Source organism: Alternaria infectoria (assembly GCF_024043175.1).
Source record: "Alternaria infectoria strain BMP 0036 chromosome Unknown scaffold_9, whole genome shotgun sequence".
NCBI lineage: Eukaryota > Fungi > Ascomycota > Dothideomycetes > Pleosporales > Pleosporaceae > Alternaria > Alternaria infectoria.
In genome coordinates, this window is record NW_026250698.1 from 145,033 (window position 1) to 161,440 (window position 16,408).

Below are 16,408 nucleotides of genomic sequence, written 5' to 3' on the forward strand. Positions count from 1 at the left end.
GTGTTCGTGATCGAATTGAAAACGTCGCGAAGCCCTTGCTGGAAAGATTATGGCGTCCACGGTTGCTATCTTCGTGAAGGTTCAACATATTCACTGGCTGCTTCTTCAAAGTCCTCATCTGATGAGCTCTCATCGTCGTCTTCGTCTTCGTCTTGGGTGGCCTCGTAATCGTCGTCTAGCTCGTCATCGTCATCATCCGGAACGGGTGCACTTGGAAGTGGATGCCTGGACCGTAACACGCGACCGGTGCTGTTGGCTGCAGCATCAAGTCGGTTCACTTTGGCTCTCACTCTACCCTGTCTGCCTTCCCGTTCAAAGTTGAGGGGCCATTCCAGCTCGAGAGCCTGCTGCCGGGTGCCAGCATTATCCATAATCCAATTATACGGCTGCTTGAGTACGATCTCGGTACGAATGACGAAGGTTCCCCAGCCTCGAGCTTCGTACTCATAAGGTGGTTTTCGGATAATGACGTGGGATCGTCGGAATGTAGGATGCTGTTGTGTGTTAGCGCTGAACTAAAAGGAATGTGAGATAGGAATTTGAACCATACCAGATAAATGTGCACTTCCTTAATCAAATCCGGCCTCGACGTGCGCACAAAGAATGTCCAATCATGCTCGTTATCGTCACCAGCATTCCTAATAAGCCTATGCTTATTCCCTATGAGCATCATAACGCCCTCGAAGCCATCACGTCCGATACGTGACCCCCTCTCCTCTTCCTCTTCAACGCGCCTTTCAGCATACGTGATAGGATATTTATGTTCTAACTGTCTTGCCAACGCGTTATCCGGAGTTGCAGCAGTACGCGTCCTGCACATGGGACAGTCGCACTCGAGGTCGTACGTTGGATCGTAGTTCGGATCGAAGTCTTCGAGGTTCACGTCCCAGCTGGTGGGTTCGATGCTGTGCGTGTTGGAGGCGTCGGACCACTGTGCCATGCAGGACGCGCATAGCAGGTGGTTGCACTGGGTTTTTACGGGCGTGAAGAGGAGAAGTTGGCAAATCTGGAGTTTGTTAGTAAGAATACGCGTGTTCGCGGGTGGTACTTACGGGGCAGAGGTCATCGTGCGCGACTTGTTCCGGGTTCGATGGTGTTGCTGCTTCGGCCATGATGCCCAGGTGATGCGACGAGGAGAGCAAAAGGAAGATCAAGTGATTCCAGTAGGAGGGCAGACTTTAGCTGCCGTCCCTTGGTGCATTGGCGGCATGGCTCGCGTCGTGATGTTGTTATCGTCATTGGTTAAGGCGTCCTCCAGGCATCAGTCCGCGCCGCACGAATTAAGGCGGGGAGGCACGTCACGTGATAGCGCGTCAAAATCTACACAGCCGATATCAAAGAACACTTCCATTCCGCGCAACAGACGACTGACTGACCTATTAAACGATTCTCGCCGCGATACCCTCCCCATCTAACGAGATGTACTTTCCCAACATGAACCCTGCTCCGACCCTCCTATACCTCTTCTCGCCCCTCCCCGTCGTCCCCTGCGTCGCTGTGACAAGCAAGACGTAGTATCGCCTCAGCAAATTCGAGCTTCCGCCCTTCATTTTCGCGACAATGACACACTGAGTGACTTGGCCGTCGCTCGCGCTCGTCCTCTCAGCATCATACGTTATCTTGACCTCCTCTGGCAATCTCCCCGCTACTTTGAAGTCGCGGACCCGAGCTATGATGGCGATCTCGTCCTCCTGTGGACTGGTGTCTGTCATGGAGTGTTTGTTGCTACCACGAGTCCAAGGCGGGATTATCTCGGTGCGCTCCCAGTCTGCTTGATCGAAAGGCGGATCGATGTAGTCTATCCCACCTCGATACGCCATCCAGGACCAGCTTGGGACTTTCACCTTGCGCGCTGCCGGGAACTCAATCGTGGGCATGTTCGGAAGATCCCCTTTTTCTTCGCCGCGTTGCCACAAGAGACTCCGATGGAAGAGTCCGCCGTCTTCTTTGTCGCCATCGTCAAAGATGCCAAACGCTCCCCTTGTGTTGAAAGCACTTTGTAGGCGCTTCTCGAGACCCGCGATGGCAAAAGGGCGGTCAGAATAGCGCGTGAAGTCGAGACGAGAGTATTGCTTGTAAAGGCCTTGGAAATAAGCAATCTTCCGTGCGCGATTGGCTCGCATGGCCTTGTTCGGGAAGTTTGGGTCACCGAGGAAATCGGCCATATTGCTGGGCTTTGGGTCAATGATGATCGAACAAACAGAGGGTGTCATGACTTACTTGTGCAGTTTGGCCAGGGTTTCGCATCGAACACCTTGACCGCACTCGAAGTATGTCTGGTTCTCCGTGAAGTAGATGGTCCGTCGTGACAGCGCGCGCTCTTGCAACACCCAACCTCTCTTGTTCAAAGACCCCTCGATAACGTCTTTACTGAAGTTATCGATAGTCTTGCAGACGAAGAAGGGCTTTTCGTTGTCTCGCTGAATGGTGATATACTCACGCTGCGGCCTAGGGTCAAGGAAGCCATCACGTTGATTGCTCGCTCGGCTTGCAGCGAATACACAATATGCTCCACTAAAGACTGCCTCCATGTTCTTAGACTCCTCGTTGAAGTCTCCGTGTTCACCTTGGATGATGCAGAGCGAATCTACCCACAAATAGCGGATGCCAATCTTCCGCGTGCAGTTGACGGCGTCATGAAAGGTTGCTGGAAGCTCGCCTTCGGGAATGGCTTCAAGATACTGCTCTAGGTTCTCTGGCAGAGTACAAAACGGTGTGTACTTCGTGGTGTCTCCCCAGGGATGTGACAGTGCGATGTACTGTTTGCTTAGGATCTGCTCTCGCTTCGTCTCGACAAGGCGCAACATAGGCGTATCGAGAGTACCCACGTCGAGGAGTCTTGTCGGCAGGCTATGGTATAGCCCCTCACATCCTGTATGATTCGTATCGCAATCTTTGAGCCAAAGCGTTATGATACTGAAGAACGCGTCTGATCCCGCTTCTGGGAGCTCTGGGAAGCCAATTTGGATTGGACACGGAAGGTCCGTTTCTGGACTTCTGATTAGAGAAAGAACAGGATACGAGTCGCCCGTCAAAATGATGTTCGATTGGTCTCGCTGGAACACCGCCGGATCTCCTTTGGGCTCTTCGGCTTGGTTATGGATCTCGTACAGCATTCTGCACATATCGCATTCCGGTGCACGGTCTTCCAACGTTGACACCCGCTCTTCGATGCTGAAACCGCCTTGTAGGAAGTCACGCGCGGAGCACGCGGCACAAAGTCGATGAGCGATGTTTGTTTGCGGGATAAATTCCTGTCCGTCGACAATTGCGACGACTTTATGAGCGAATTCATTATCGATATTAAACTCCCAATCTTTGAGAGGCGGAAGGGTGTAGTCAGCGCCAATAGGTCGGCCGAGAACTCCACTCTTGAGCGACCCTGGAGGTGGTAGGCTGCTCAGTGGAAGATTAGCACTGTTCGGCGATAGCATTGGGGCCGTGAAGGTTGGCGTTCTGACGTTGGTGCGGTCTTTGCCAGTGAACATGTAAGTGGACATGTGTCGCTTCCTCAATATAACGTCAAGTTCGTCCCGAAACTGCGAAGCCGTAGCTCGATAGCTTGTAACAGATTGACCGAGTGCTGGAGGTTGAAGGAGTCGACCACTCAGGGTATCACTCTTCCTGTTAGGAGGAAGATTGACGACTAGTAACATCTCGCGTACAATCTTGAGCAAATCTTTGATCGCTGATGTTCGCCCTGCTGAACACTCCGGATCTTTGTTCTGAATGTGCTCCATCCACTTCAAGACCACAGGGTGAACTCTAGCACTTTCCGGTTCGCTCGCGTCCAAGACTTCGTAGTACTGGCAGATCTGTTGTGCATTTCCCTCAATCTGTTTGTAGAAGTTGGTCAATTCGTCATTGCCGTATAAGATCCAGATAATGAACTCAAAAGTGATGCATCCCATTGACCAGATGTCGTAGAGCCGGGAGCGTGCATTCTGACCAGTAACAGTTTCAGGCGCTTCGTACCGTCGGGTACCGTATCTGGTGCTTGTAGGCTTCGGTCTGTACTGCGTAGCCACTACATGTCGCTTGGCCAGGCCCATATCTGCGATCTTCAGGGTCCCCAGGCCAGACTTAGATCCATTGGTGAGGAATCTTAGGATATTCTCCGGCTTTAAATCACCATGCCTGATGGACTCGGCATTGCCCGCATTCTTGTATTCATCCACCCCGTTGTCAATCCCGTTATCGCTACCGGCATCACTTCCGCCGCTCGGATACGATTCCGCAGCGTTTGGGTCGTTCACTCGTATCGTCAAGCCATCGGCTCCGCTATGCTGTTCTGGCCGCCCGCTGTTGAAATTATGTAGTTGGTCCAATGCATCGGCAATGCCTCTAAGTTGAACGATGGTGTGTTCGATGATACAAGCATCTGGGGCCTCTCGTGGCGTGTGGTCCCAAAAGTCACGCAAGCTGTCCCCGTTGGCCCAGGGAAACATGAAGTAGCGGCTGTGACCTCTTCGAATAGCTGCTATACACTTCACGATATGGGTATGGTTGAGCTTCCTGATGGCTTCGAGAGCAGTAGCTTCGAAATTCCAGGCCCGGTCGGTTCCAGCAGCTTCCTTTTCTCCTTGTGGTACTTTAAGCTCCTTCAGCGCCACCTGTTTAAGAGTTCAGCGATAAGGATCCAATATATACTACTGCTAACGTACCTGTTGTATCTCTGGATATTCATGATGGTCCTTGTGTATCGTGACCCGATATACCGAACTGAAAGCGCCGTCCTTTGGCTGCGCCCCATCTGACGTGAATGGAAATATGCATTGCGCTTTCAGATCATAGCCATACTTCTGCTGTATGAATACCGGAGCTAAACACTTCCACTGGTTTTCTCGGAAGTTGACGATTTTGAGTGGATTCCAGATCCGGGGAAGAAATACATGTTGACTTGGCGGTTTCTCATCGATTGGTAGCTTCTCATCAGTGAACCCCCATTTTTGAAATATAGCCATGGCTAAGAGCAGAAGAGATGGTTCGAAGTCGCATTGAATAGTGATAGCGAATACCTTGGGGGCCTTGGTATGGATCCATGTCGCGAGCTGATACCGACGTTCACGATCCCACTTAGCGGTCTGCTCTATTGGAGACTTCTCAATTTTAGCCAGCTCCTGCTCGATCGCTGTCTGGACGATGACCTCCTTGATCGCGTTTTCCGGCAGGTAAAGGCGGTTTGGATCATGGAAAGTTGCTGCTGCGAGACGACCGAGTATAGTTTCGACTAGATTGGAGCCTAAGATCTTGGGCGCAGTTAGACCTTCTAGTTCTTCATCGCTCAATCCGGGCGCTAGAGCGGGTGCTTCGGGGTGTTCCTCGTTGTTGTTCGCTAAGTTTTCGGGTCGGTTCGGCTGGATCGCACGCGCTTTGTTGCCCCACACCAGATAGCAAACGACCAATAAGAACGCGTAGAACAAGACCGTATCGACAAACATCGCTGTGGTTGGATTCACGTGTGTCCCTTCAGGTTTGACATGAACATGCGCAAAGAAGTTACGCTGTATTTCGAGAGGTTGCTGTTCGGGACGAGGACTGGCTGTTCCTACGGATCGGCAAAGCCAGGTTTCACGGACACATGTAACACCTTATGACATGCGGTTCATTTGCAGAGCCGCCTGCGAGCTGAAGTCCGATTTGTGATGGATGTGCGCCACATTGCTAAAATGATCAAATCAGAGCAGAAGCCCCGGGATGTTAATGCCGTGAGTGACGCTCAGCCTTGTGAACGCAGCTCAGCTCAGCTGCGAAAGACGGGATAATGACCCAAAGCGTTCAGATGTACGCAGTAAATATTGGACCCCACAGGCGAGGTGCAGATGGACCCCACCTGTTCCCTGAAGCGCATGAACGCCTGCGTGGGATACAGCTAAAAAGCAATTCCGCACACCGCTCGTAATTACAAACACAGTGATCAGCGGGCTCATCGTTGTCGCGTAGCCTCGCGACGTGAACCGCGCATACCTGGGTGTTCTCAGTCAGAGTCCGGTTGATGCGCAGCTGGCGCAAGTAGCTATACCAGGCAGATGCAAACCGCAAGTGCAAAATTAGTTCACAACATGACCTGATCTGGCGCTTCATACAACGAGCATACTCTGCAAACACTCATGCTGATGTGTTCTTTGCCTGCATGGTGATCAAGTAGCTTTGGTAAGGAAATAAAAGGAATGCGAACACATCCACGTCACTCCCGAGCCACCAAAGCTCGTCTTGAAAGTAAGAAAACTTCCGAACACGGCAATCGAGGTTATGCGAGGATAGGCGACCTGAGTTTGGGTATGCGACTCAACCGTCTTCTTCTCGGTGCGACAGATTGGACTGCTGGAGCTTCTGATCTCGGACTTGGCAGATCATCCTGAATAGCCTGCTCCGGATTGTACATAATGTATCGCTCGACTGCCGAATCGGTCGATCTCATGTTGCACCAAGGGTTGCTCGTCGTCGCATACTCTTCGTTACGGCGACATCTGGCGTACATATCGTCTAATGTTCGCCAGACGTTTATGCAAGGTTTGCGCTCCCATGAGTCTACTAACAACATGTCGAACTGAATCAAGTTCAGTACATCGTGCACGTAAGCCGTACAATCCGAGTGACGATGTAGCTCTTGGATAAACTATTGTAGTTGGTCAGCTGGGCGCTGTGACATCAAAAGGTGCAACATACGGCGGTGACCCTTGAGTTGACCTTGGCCCGTATCCCAGCAGCTTCAGGGTCTTTCTCCACTTCGTAGAATGTATCAACAGTTGTGAATCGATGGAAGTAGTCAGTCATCGTCCTTAGCTTCTTGAATCTTCTCACAAGCTCACGACCCCCTAGTAACCAAGCCACAAACTCAAGGTAAACGCAACCCAAACACCAAATATCGTAAGTTTGTCGCATATCCGCATTGGGCAAATCGCATTCGGGGGGTCGGTAAGTCATCGTATTAGGGGTTTCTCGGCGATTGGTCTTGCTCTCCAGTGAGTGGATCTCAGCTTGTCCGAAGTCGGTGATCTTGAGTGTTCCCTGCAACGTCAGACCATCGTGTTCGTTATCGCCATCGTCGTACCAAAGGATGTTGTTTGGATTGATGTCTCCATGGCGGCCGTATACTTTCTTTTGCGTGCTAGCATGATCGTAGAGTTGATGGCTACGCGACGGCAGACCCTGATCGCCAAAGTCGTTGGGGCATCCGAATGGGCTCGTCGGACGCTCTTGCACACCGTTTGAAAGTATCGACGAGCCTGTGTCGACCCGCTCGCTCAATGGTGCAAATCTCACGATTTTTTCCACTCGAGTAGAGTTGTTCCCGGTAGTGTCTGTGATACATTAGCTCTATGTAGAGCAGTGTCCAGCGAAATTTCGCCCCAAAAATAGAGACGACGCAATTTCTTCGGTTCTCTCGCTTTGATTGAGATCACATACCATGTGTGTCTTCCAATTGCTCCTCCTCGTTCTTATGCTGAGGCTTGGTGAACGACAGGAGCTTGTGAAGTTTCGACAGGCCCTCGGCAAGCCCGCTGCATTGCTTTGCAAACCAGTTGACATTGCTGTGGTGGAGAACCGGGTGTGGGTTGAGCTTCTTCCAATAGTCGAACAGATCACCTTCTGCACGGTAGAAGATCAGATTGAACCTGTTGAACTGCTCATATGTTGCAAGCAAGGACACAATGTGTGGGTGGCTTCGCCCGCCGCTGAATTTCATCAGTATGTCTATTTCTCTCTTATAAGCGTCACGATGCTCATCGTAGAGTTGCTGTTTGATGGCGAAACCGCGCTCACAGAGCCGCTTATCACTGAAATTGTGGTGATCGGAGGGTATGTTCACCATGACTACCCTTCCGTAACCACCGGTCTTGTCAATGGGCTGGGTCAGCGCATTCCCCGGAGTGAGAAAGGGGAGGATGTGTTGGTCTTGGAGTTTGTAGTTCTTTACTACACCGTCATCGTCGGGTGGTGAGAAGTATGTCGCAAGTAGCCACCATTGATAGCGTTGGAAATTTTCGAGTTTCAAGGGTGACCACCCCTTGAAGCAGCCACGAGGAACACAAAACTGGCCGCCTTTGCGATATAGTTCTCCGGTTCGTTCATGTTTCACAAGGGGTAGATCCTGATCGGTGACACCCTCTCTCACGAAGTCCGCGACGGAAGAAACGGCTTCGATTAGAACCAAGAGTGCAAAGATCTTGCGGAACGTGGTGATCTTGGTCGTTCCCTTTTGTCCTTCATCCTCCGTTTCTGCACACACTGTTTCTGCGTAGAATGTGACTTGATCGGGTGAAAGTTGCGCCGCAGTTCTTGTTAGTTCTCGCGTCACAGCCTCGACCGTTATCACATGACGCAGTTTGGCTTTAGAGACAAATGTGTCGGTCTGGCTCTCAATTTCCCGTGTATTCCGGCGTGCATCCAGGATCTCCTGTTGTAGTTCATACTTGTCGTCTAACGGTGACAACGAGGCCAATGACTGCGCTAGGTCCTCGTCCAATGAGTCTTCTGGGCGCAGAAGAGTACGATCTTCATGCAGTTGCTGTTGATCGCCAGCGTCTGAGATATTTGTGACGCTTAGTTTGGGTGATACCAGGAAATTCCGAAAGGCCGGAACACCTAGCGACGACGTATAGCCGCGCTCGGGATTCCATGACTCTCCCGAGAAGGAGCGAGAATGGCCGAGTGAGGTAAGCTAAAGGGGCTCCGGTCAGAAAGGCTCAGCTGTGGGTTCTCAAGACGAAGCATACCTCATCACTTTCCCATTGCGCATCTTCCGCTCCCGCTTCTGTGTCTTCGTCAAGCAAGGGAATCCCTACTGGGTGAGGATCAACCCATGTCGTGGATGAGGATGGCGAGCCACGATATTGCGCAGTCAGCCATGCGTTCCTGTCTGTGTGCGAGTCGACAGCTTCCGAGTCACAATCCGATGACTGTGACTTACGAAAAGACTGGGGGCTGTCTTCGTCATGTACGCTACTGTCCGATGACCTATGGAAAGAGTCACGACGTGACGTGGTGTATGAGGCTATCGGCTGCTGATTTGGTCTAAGACCTCCGTCGCTCAGGCAGTAACCACTTGGATCCTGTTGATTCGCTGGTGGTGGCGAGATAGGCCTAGGTCCAAGAACAGGAAGCCACGGACCAGGTACCAACACGTCAGACAGCGACTGATTTGATATGGATACCTCTTCTCTTGCTTCATTCGGCGGTTGCGAGTTGTGGGTTTCGGGTTGAGCCGTACGTTGTTCTGTGCCCCGTAGGCTCAGAGGGGCGGGGCCTTTGACCGGACTCCGACGCGCCTCGTTTGGCGGGGCATCCGCCTTAGACACGCGCAGAGCGAAGGGAGGCATCGTCCACTGCACAAAGACAACTGTCTGAGTTTGAAACAGCCCCTACGGCGTATCGCATTGTTATATGTGGATGCCTCATGAAGGACCTTGAGCCGCACAAGGCTGAGCGGTCAGTCCTGTGTGGTAACCGCCCGTCTTCGAGTCCAGTGCCTGCGGTGCCTGGGGTTGTCAGATGTGGCTGCTTCACGGCCATCAGAATTTAGACGGATGTATTTGATTGGTTCCACAATGTCTCAGCCGGTGAGCTGTTTGGGGTGACATGCGGAAGTGCATGGCGCAGCACTGGCGAACCGACGTTCGCTGCCTAGAACAGCTCGTTAGAGTATGTAGGCACATGGACTGCACAGCCGCAGCTGAATTGAGGTAATCCACGCGCCCTTCAGCCTGCCGATAGCCTCAGAATGTCATAACATGTGTGTATATACGCAGGCGAAGTCCTCCTCCCTTGGAAGAAGATATAGACCACAACCTCCTTCAAGACTCTTTACTTACGACTGAACGGTGTATCAAAAGCGACATCAATGTCATCATCAAAACAAGTCGCATACGTCAAGGTATCAACCCCTTCGATAAGAAGGTACGACGAGGACGATGATCAGTCGGACTTTGAAGATGCGCAATCGATATCGGGGAGTAACATCGACCCTGCGAAGTTGGCAGCACTTCTGAGGATCAAATTCGGGGCAGGAACCTATGATATACATGTGAGTAGGACTAGTCTCGCGGTATTCGTAAACCTTTTGATCAAGAACTGACGAGCATCGTAGATAATGCAGAACTCTTACTGTATCATCGCGCCGCGAAAACTTTCAACTGTAAGTCAAGAATCTGGCTAGAAACACTCTGGTATCTGACGCGCAACAGGGAGAGATAGCTAGATGCCAAAGAAGAAGATGAGGACGATGAGTGGCTGTCTAAGCGTCTCGTAGACGTGAGAGCCGCTCGCCGGTTCAGGTAAATGGGAGAGTAAAGCCCGGTAGGACGCACGGAACGTGCCATGATGACGGAAACGCGGGCACTTCGACAGAGAGGCGTGAGAACGCAGGATGACGCTCATGGCGATTCGTGTCTTGCAGCCTCGTGGCGACGAACGTTTGAGGGGAAGACATCATAGTTTGCCGGAAAGCGTATCAATAGATCCTTCCACTTTCGGACCTTGTGACCAAGCCGCTAGGACCATCATGATGCCACCTTCCTGCCCATATGCATGACTCAATGGGTGAGCACGTGATCACGTTTCGGCCTGAGAAGAAAACACACTTTGTCCATGGCTGCATCTGTCATGTTATGTATGCCTTTGAACCGGATCGACTATGAGTGCCACGGCGGCATTTCGCGTCGCGCCGGGATCTCCACATATTCCAACGGTCATCCACGTTGATGATGCGTGTATGTATAGCGATCAACGGCGCTACCTAAATATAATATTGGCTCTCCTTTCGTCTGAGCTGACACCAAACGGACACGAGAGCAAGGCTGAGGCGCTGCATGCACCGCCCACTTTATACGGTCAGCTTCTCAACGACCCTGGCGAGAGTCATCCCCAGATCTGTCCGGCGCTTCGGGTATCGAGTTTGCAACGGCGATGGATACAGCACACAACCCCAAGACCTTTAATTTTCCGTGCCGATCCTATCGAATGATGCGCAAACCAGGCGAAACTGTGATAGGTTTTAAAACTGGCGCCGAATGCAAGCGCCGATCTCCCGCGCCAGTGTCTCACATAGCAACGTCTGGCGCGTCGCCATTGGCCGGAGCTTGGATTACGCGGATGTGGCTATGCCGGTTTCACTGCGAAGCTTGATACATCACTCCCCTTTCCTGCTGCGCGCCACCAACACCCACTGCAACCGCACCGCCGACCTACTTTTGCCCAGCGTTCCTTCTCACCACCTGCGCTCCCCATACGTCGTTGGGCGATAGCGATAACCGATTCTCACGACCTCACTTTCGTTTTGCGCTTGGACCCTGGACGCGCAGCAGTCACGCTTCAACCTGGCCTCCTAACACGGCGACTCCTCCGCGGGAACCCGCCAGCACATTTTAACCCTCCGCGATGTGGTTCCGCAAACGTGAAAGCGACATTGAAATGTCGGGCATGATGGACGGAGCACCAAAGAAAAAGAAGTCGCAAGGCCCGCCAGAAGAAACAGAGTACCAGAAGTTTGACTGGAAAAGATTCTTTCTCGCCCCCAAGTACATCCGTAAGACCACGCCGCCGCCCATGCGACCGCGGAACATTTTGGCTGACTCAGCATATAGCATGGCACATATTGTTCATCGTTATCGGTATCTTGACCGTTATCATCACGATAAAACACGACGCCGTCGTTGAGGTGAGTCTTCGGTGTTTTGCCTTGGGGCCGACGAACACGTGGCTAACGGTGTCTGTGCAGAAATTACGGCCGTGGTCCGAGAAAGTGCGAGACCTACCAGCAGGATGGCTAATCCCCATTGCTATTCTTATCATTATTTCTTTCCCTCCTTTGTTCGGTCATGAGATCATTGCGCTGCTGTGTGGTGTCGTCTATGGTCTGTGGATCGGGTTCGCCATTGTTGCGGCAGGCACATTCATTGGCGAAGGTAAGCCTTACCATGTCATTACAACTCCATGCAATGCATACTAACATCCTAACCAGTCGGCACATGGTACGCTTTCAAATACGCCTTCCGCTCCAAGGCTCTCAAACTGGAGCGCACCAATCTAAACTACGGCGCTATGGCCCGTCTAACGCGTGACGGTGGCTTCACCATCGTGCTCGTAATCCGTCTGTCCGCCATTCCAGCGCATTTCTCCACCGCCGTATTCTCAACCTGCGACGTCAAATTCTGGCATTTCGTCGTCGCTACTTTCCTTTCTCTGCCCAAGCAAATTTTCCTCGTCTACCTCGGTGTACTGCTCCTGCAGGAGAGTAACGACGACGTAATCAAGACGGTCATGTTCGGCGCTATCTTTGTTATCACTATTGCCATGGGTATCTGGATCTACATGAAGATGCGCGTGGTGAAGAAGACACTCTTGGAGGAGCAAGAGCTCAGAAGGGTCAAGAAGGCCGAAGCCGTCGAGCTGGTACCAAATGTCGAACGTGCGTTCGATACGCAATACGACGAGGGGCCTCCGATCTGGTCATCTATGCAACCAACGCAAGTCAACCGACCAACAGAGAGGAGATATGACGAGGACCCTCCAGAGTGGGCCATGCAGCCTACGCAACCCACCAGAATGCTCTGAGCGTAATTGTTGATTGTATCATACATAGACTGTTATATTCTTAATGCCATAATGAAGTTATGACCCGCATGGGTTTAGTATGCACAAGACACTCAAGATCAGATCTGACAGTCACTTTGGACTGCTAACCCCACTCCTAGGTGGTATATCGAAACCACGGCACGTTATCGGCAAGCTCCCGCTCCAACGACTTCTGCTCCTCGGTCAATTCCTGCGCCCCAGCTTCCAACGCAATCTTATCGCGTCTCGCGTTCTCCATTCGACACCACGTCGACATGAAAAACGTCAGGAAGAACGCCATGCTACCACACGTTAGCTCCACATCACCGACATCATGCGATCTTACGATAACTCACCTAACGAATCCGATCAAGATGCTATGCCCAACGACAAACCTAGGCCCATCACGCGACAAATAGACATAACTCGCAATGATACCTCCACAGTTACCGCCCATGACCTGCATAGCAATGCCCGTCCCCCTCTTCAAACTCCCCCCAATATTCCCACTATTCCACGCCATCCCCAGCGGAATCTGCGGATAAATCCCAATAGCCGCCAGCACCGTGCCCGCATACTGCACACTGGGCCTCCCCGTCGCAGCAAGCATAGCAAAGCCCGCGATAGCCACGACCTGGAAGCCCATCAAGAAGACCCCCCGTTTCTTCACGCGATCAGCATACCAGCTCGCAGCGATAGTAAAGAAACACGCGCAGACGTATGGTGGAACGGACATGAGTTGTGCGTCGTTGGCAGTGTAGCCCATGTTCTTGATGATGGTAGGGAGGAAGAGGGCGAAAGAGTAGATGGGGCAGAATCCCGCCATGCAGATTAGCATGAAGATGTATATCTTCCAGTCTGTGAGGGCCTGGTAGACATATTTCATGTCGAAGTCGTTGGAGAGGTGGCCGTGGTCTGCGTGGAGGCGGCGTTGGACTTCTGTGCGTTCTTTGGGGGTGAGGAAGCGGGCGCTGCGTGGGTGTTAGATGAGGTGGTAGCGGGGAAAGGGGTGGGGACGGACGTTTCGGGGTAGTCGTATATACACCAGTATGCTATTGTTGAGACGAGGATGCTGAGGAGGCCTTCTAGGATGAATATCCTTTAGTCGTGTTAGTGGGTAGACTCTTTGATCTTTTTGTAAGTGATGATGTTACCATGCCCACGCGGCTTTTCCACCAACGCCGGACATCTCGGCGATGCCGCGGGCTAGGACGCCGCCAAAGGCTCCGGCGAGCGTTGCAGCGGAGAAGAAGAGAGCCATGCGGAAGCCGCACTCGTCTCTCACATACCTTGGGTAAGTTAGCACTGTATTGAGGTTTCGTCTGCCAGCTTTCTGGAGTGAAGACTCACCATTGCGAGATGTAGTAGTTGACACCTGGAAACAGTCCTCCTTCAAACACTCCCAGAAAGACTCGTGTAGCCATCAACCCAGAATAATTCTGCACAAAGCCTTGCAGTATCATCGCTAGTGACCAGAAGAACATGATGAATGTCAACCAGATAGACGGCCGGGTCCGTTTCATCATGATATTCGATGGTATCTCGGCAGCGATGTAAAAGGGGAAGAGGACGGCGAGACAATCATTGTACTGGAGGCCGTGTAGCTTGAGATCTTGTTCGAGGTGGTCGAGGCGAGCGTTGCCGATGTTGGTGCGGTCTAAAAAGCACAAGCTATACAGCGATCAGTTGATGGTACGAAAATGGTATGTAGGAGATGGGCTTACAGATAAATCAGTGACATGAATGGTATGAGATGCCAGTCCAGCTTGCGGAGAAGCTTCTTGGTAGCGACTGCATCGAAGCCATTGGGTTCGACATCTTCGTATGAGGTATCCGATGGTATGGGAGCGACAAAGGAAGCGTCTGTCTTCTTTTCTATCATCTTGTATTGTGTAATAGTTCTAAGAGCCGCAGATCATGTAGATGTTTCCCCAGCTGCCCTTCATACATGTAGTCTCCACATCTCGTGCTGACCATGACTTCGGCGAAGTAGTAGTGAAGCCTCCTACCGTATTGACGCAGTCAGGACGTTCCAGACCCCAACGCGCTTTCTGAAAAGTTCCTTTGTTGTAGTACGCGCCTCATGCGTCTTGCTGCATTCGTCCTCATGCCCCGAGACCGATAGCATCGTGTAACCTTAATGTCCTTCTCAGTGGTCGTGATTAACATATCAAGCGGTGAGATCCAAGAGAATGGTAGCTTGGCTGCAGTAGCTAAGGGCTGTCCCGAAGACTTGTCTCGCCGAGGTTTGATTGTTGATGTGGGCTCTGCGCGATTTCGGACTCGGCTGGCTGGGCAAAGAGGCTTGTGTATGCGGGCTGACATGCATTCAAGAACTTGGCGCATGCGATAAGAAACCCTGAGTCTGGACTTTTTGGAGTTAACTTGGTCGCTCTTAGGCAACTGGGGCAAGGCAATCGGTGGTCGCATGATGATATCTGGGTAGCCTGGCAATGTCGCACTGCTTGCTTGCTTGAGGCTCAGAGACCGGGCTTCGAGCGATGCCTCATCTTCTTACCGGATATGCTGCGCAGAGGACTTGAATGCTGCCGCCTCACATAAGCGTACAAGCTGTGAGCCTGTTCCACCGCACTGGGTCGTCATATGCACTCTTTTTCCCTCTCCCGTAACGCAATGCCATGCCTGCTCAGCCTCGCCAGGCACCCAACACAGTGCGGTGACGAGATCTCCTTTTTCCACAGCCTTGGGCATATCCTACTTTCCTTTGGCTCTTCTGGCACTGATATTCGGTTCTCATTGCTTATCAACGGATGGTGATGACAGGGCAGAAGAAGTGTCTCTGGTTTGGACGGATGGCAGCGGTAAGAATAGTGGAAGAGAAGACACATAGCGAATAAACCTCGTTCTGGAAGCTGGCTTGAGCGTTTATGAGAATCAACCAGGCCAGATTTTGCAAGATTGTGAGGATAAAGATGGCGTAATTCTGACGAAGAGATACACCGACGGAATCCCATCACTTTATGCATCACGATTGCGAAGCTTTCTCGCTGAACCCGCTTCCATGCTTCTTTGCTGCGGCTGAGATGTGGTCTCCTCAAGATCTTCACGAGTTCGGGCGCATGGCCTGGGAATGGGGTCACGATGTTCGCCTCTTCCGTTCGTTCATCGTAGCTACCGTGGCCCTGGAATGAGCAGTCGCACAACCGTGAAGGATGCAGACATGTCATTGGTCTCGGACGAAAATCCCATCCACACTGTGAGTGGCATTTCGCGCAATCGATAGTTCCAAACGGGCGTTCATCGTACGTTGCGCAAACACGACCCGTCTTCCACGCTGATAGGATGCGTTTGCTGCTCGGAAGGATGGCAAAGCTTCGGGAGACTGCGTTCCGTTCTTCACGGGTCAGTGACACGCGCGTGCAACGATGCTAGTGGTACCAAGGGCGTCTTGTACGACGTTCGTTTATACGAGCAAACAACGCTGATCTCTGGCTTCGCTGATGGGAAGATCTGGCGACAACCCGGATTAGTAATGGAGTGATCCTTTCAAACGAACCGATAAAGTCGCAGAGTAGAGTTCAGTTCGGACATTTGCATTATTTGGCTAAGCGCCCCGTGGTGTGATTCATTCGCTTCAACGCCATTGACCAAAGCAGACGCTCTGTTTCTTGAAGATGCTGCGAGGCCATGTTCTTCAAACAGCGGTGGATACAGCCTCGCAAGAGCAACTAATATCTGGGCCTTCGGCGACGCACTGGGTAGTAATCTTCGTAATCGCTTTCATCGTCTTCGTCGTCCTCATCGTCATACTCTTCATATCGCCTGTTATGACCATGCATCCAGCGGGGTGTATGTCGACTTTGGTAGGGCGAACGCCTAAATTGTCCCAAGC

General features: G+C 51.9%; 5 protein-coding genes across 5 annotated transcripts; 1 reads left to right on the top strand and 4 right to left on the bottom strand.

The window, feature by feature from the left end:
• Positions 1 to 65: 65 nt before the first annotated feature.
• J4E92_006003 (uncharacterized protein) lies at positions 66 to 1,112 on the bottom strand (the record flags this gene model as incomplete). The annotated part of the gene is made up of 3 exons (XM_051497378.1): positions 66 to 494; positions 551 to 1,006; positions 1,053 to 1,112. 3 exons carry the CDS (start codon positions 1,110 to 1,112, stop codon positions 66 to 68), a joined length of 945 nt encoding a protein of 314 aa, XP_051352025.1.
• A 267-nt stretch (positions 1,113 to 1,379) lies between these two features.
• Positions 1,380 to 2,165, bottom strand: J4E92_006004 (uncharacterized protein; the record flags this gene model as incomplete). The annotated part of the gene is made up of 1 exon (XM_051497379.1): positions 1,380 to 2,165. One exon carries the CDS (start codon positions 2,163 to 2,165, stop codon positions 1,380 to 1,382), a length of 786 nt encoding a protein of 261 aa, XP_051352026.1.
• Positions 2,166 to 2,216: 51 nt separating this feature from the next.
• On the bottom strand, positions 2,217 to 5,441 carry J4E92_006005 (uncharacterized protein; the record flags this gene model as incomplete). The annotated part of the gene is made up of 2 exons (XM_051497380.1): positions 2,217 to 4,613; positions 5,019 to 5,441. The coding sequence occupies 2 exons, from the start codon at positions 5,439 to 5,441 to the stop codon at positions 2,217 to 2,219; spliced, it is 2,820 nt and encodes a 939-aa protein (XP_051352027.1).
• Positions 5,442 to 6,651: 1,210 nt separating this feature from the next.
• On the bottom strand, positions 6,652 to 8,808 carry J4E92_006006 (uncharacterized protein; the record flags this gene model as incomplete). The annotated part of the gene is made up of 3 exons (XM_051497381.1): positions 6,652 to 7,304; positions 7,411 to 8,589; positions 8,805 to 8,808. The coding sequence occupies 3 exons, from the start codon at positions 8,806 to 8,808 to the stop codon at positions 6,652 to 6,654; spliced, it is 1,836 nt and encodes a 611-aa protein (XP_051352028.1).
• Positions 8,809 to 11,379: 2,571 nt separating this feature from the next.
• TVP38 (Tlg2-vesicle protein) lies at positions 11,380 to 12,555 on the top strand (the record flags this gene model as incomplete). Its single annotated transcript, XM_051497382.1, has 4 exons — positions 11,380 to 11,527; positions 11,586 to 11,659; positions 11,720 to 11,906; positions 11,963 to 12,555. 4 exons carry the CDS (start codon positions 11,380 to 11,382, stop codon positions 12,553 to 12,555), a joined length of 1,002 nt encoding a protein of 333 aa, XP_051352029.1.
• Positions 12,556 to 16,408: the final 3,853 nt, after the last annotated feature.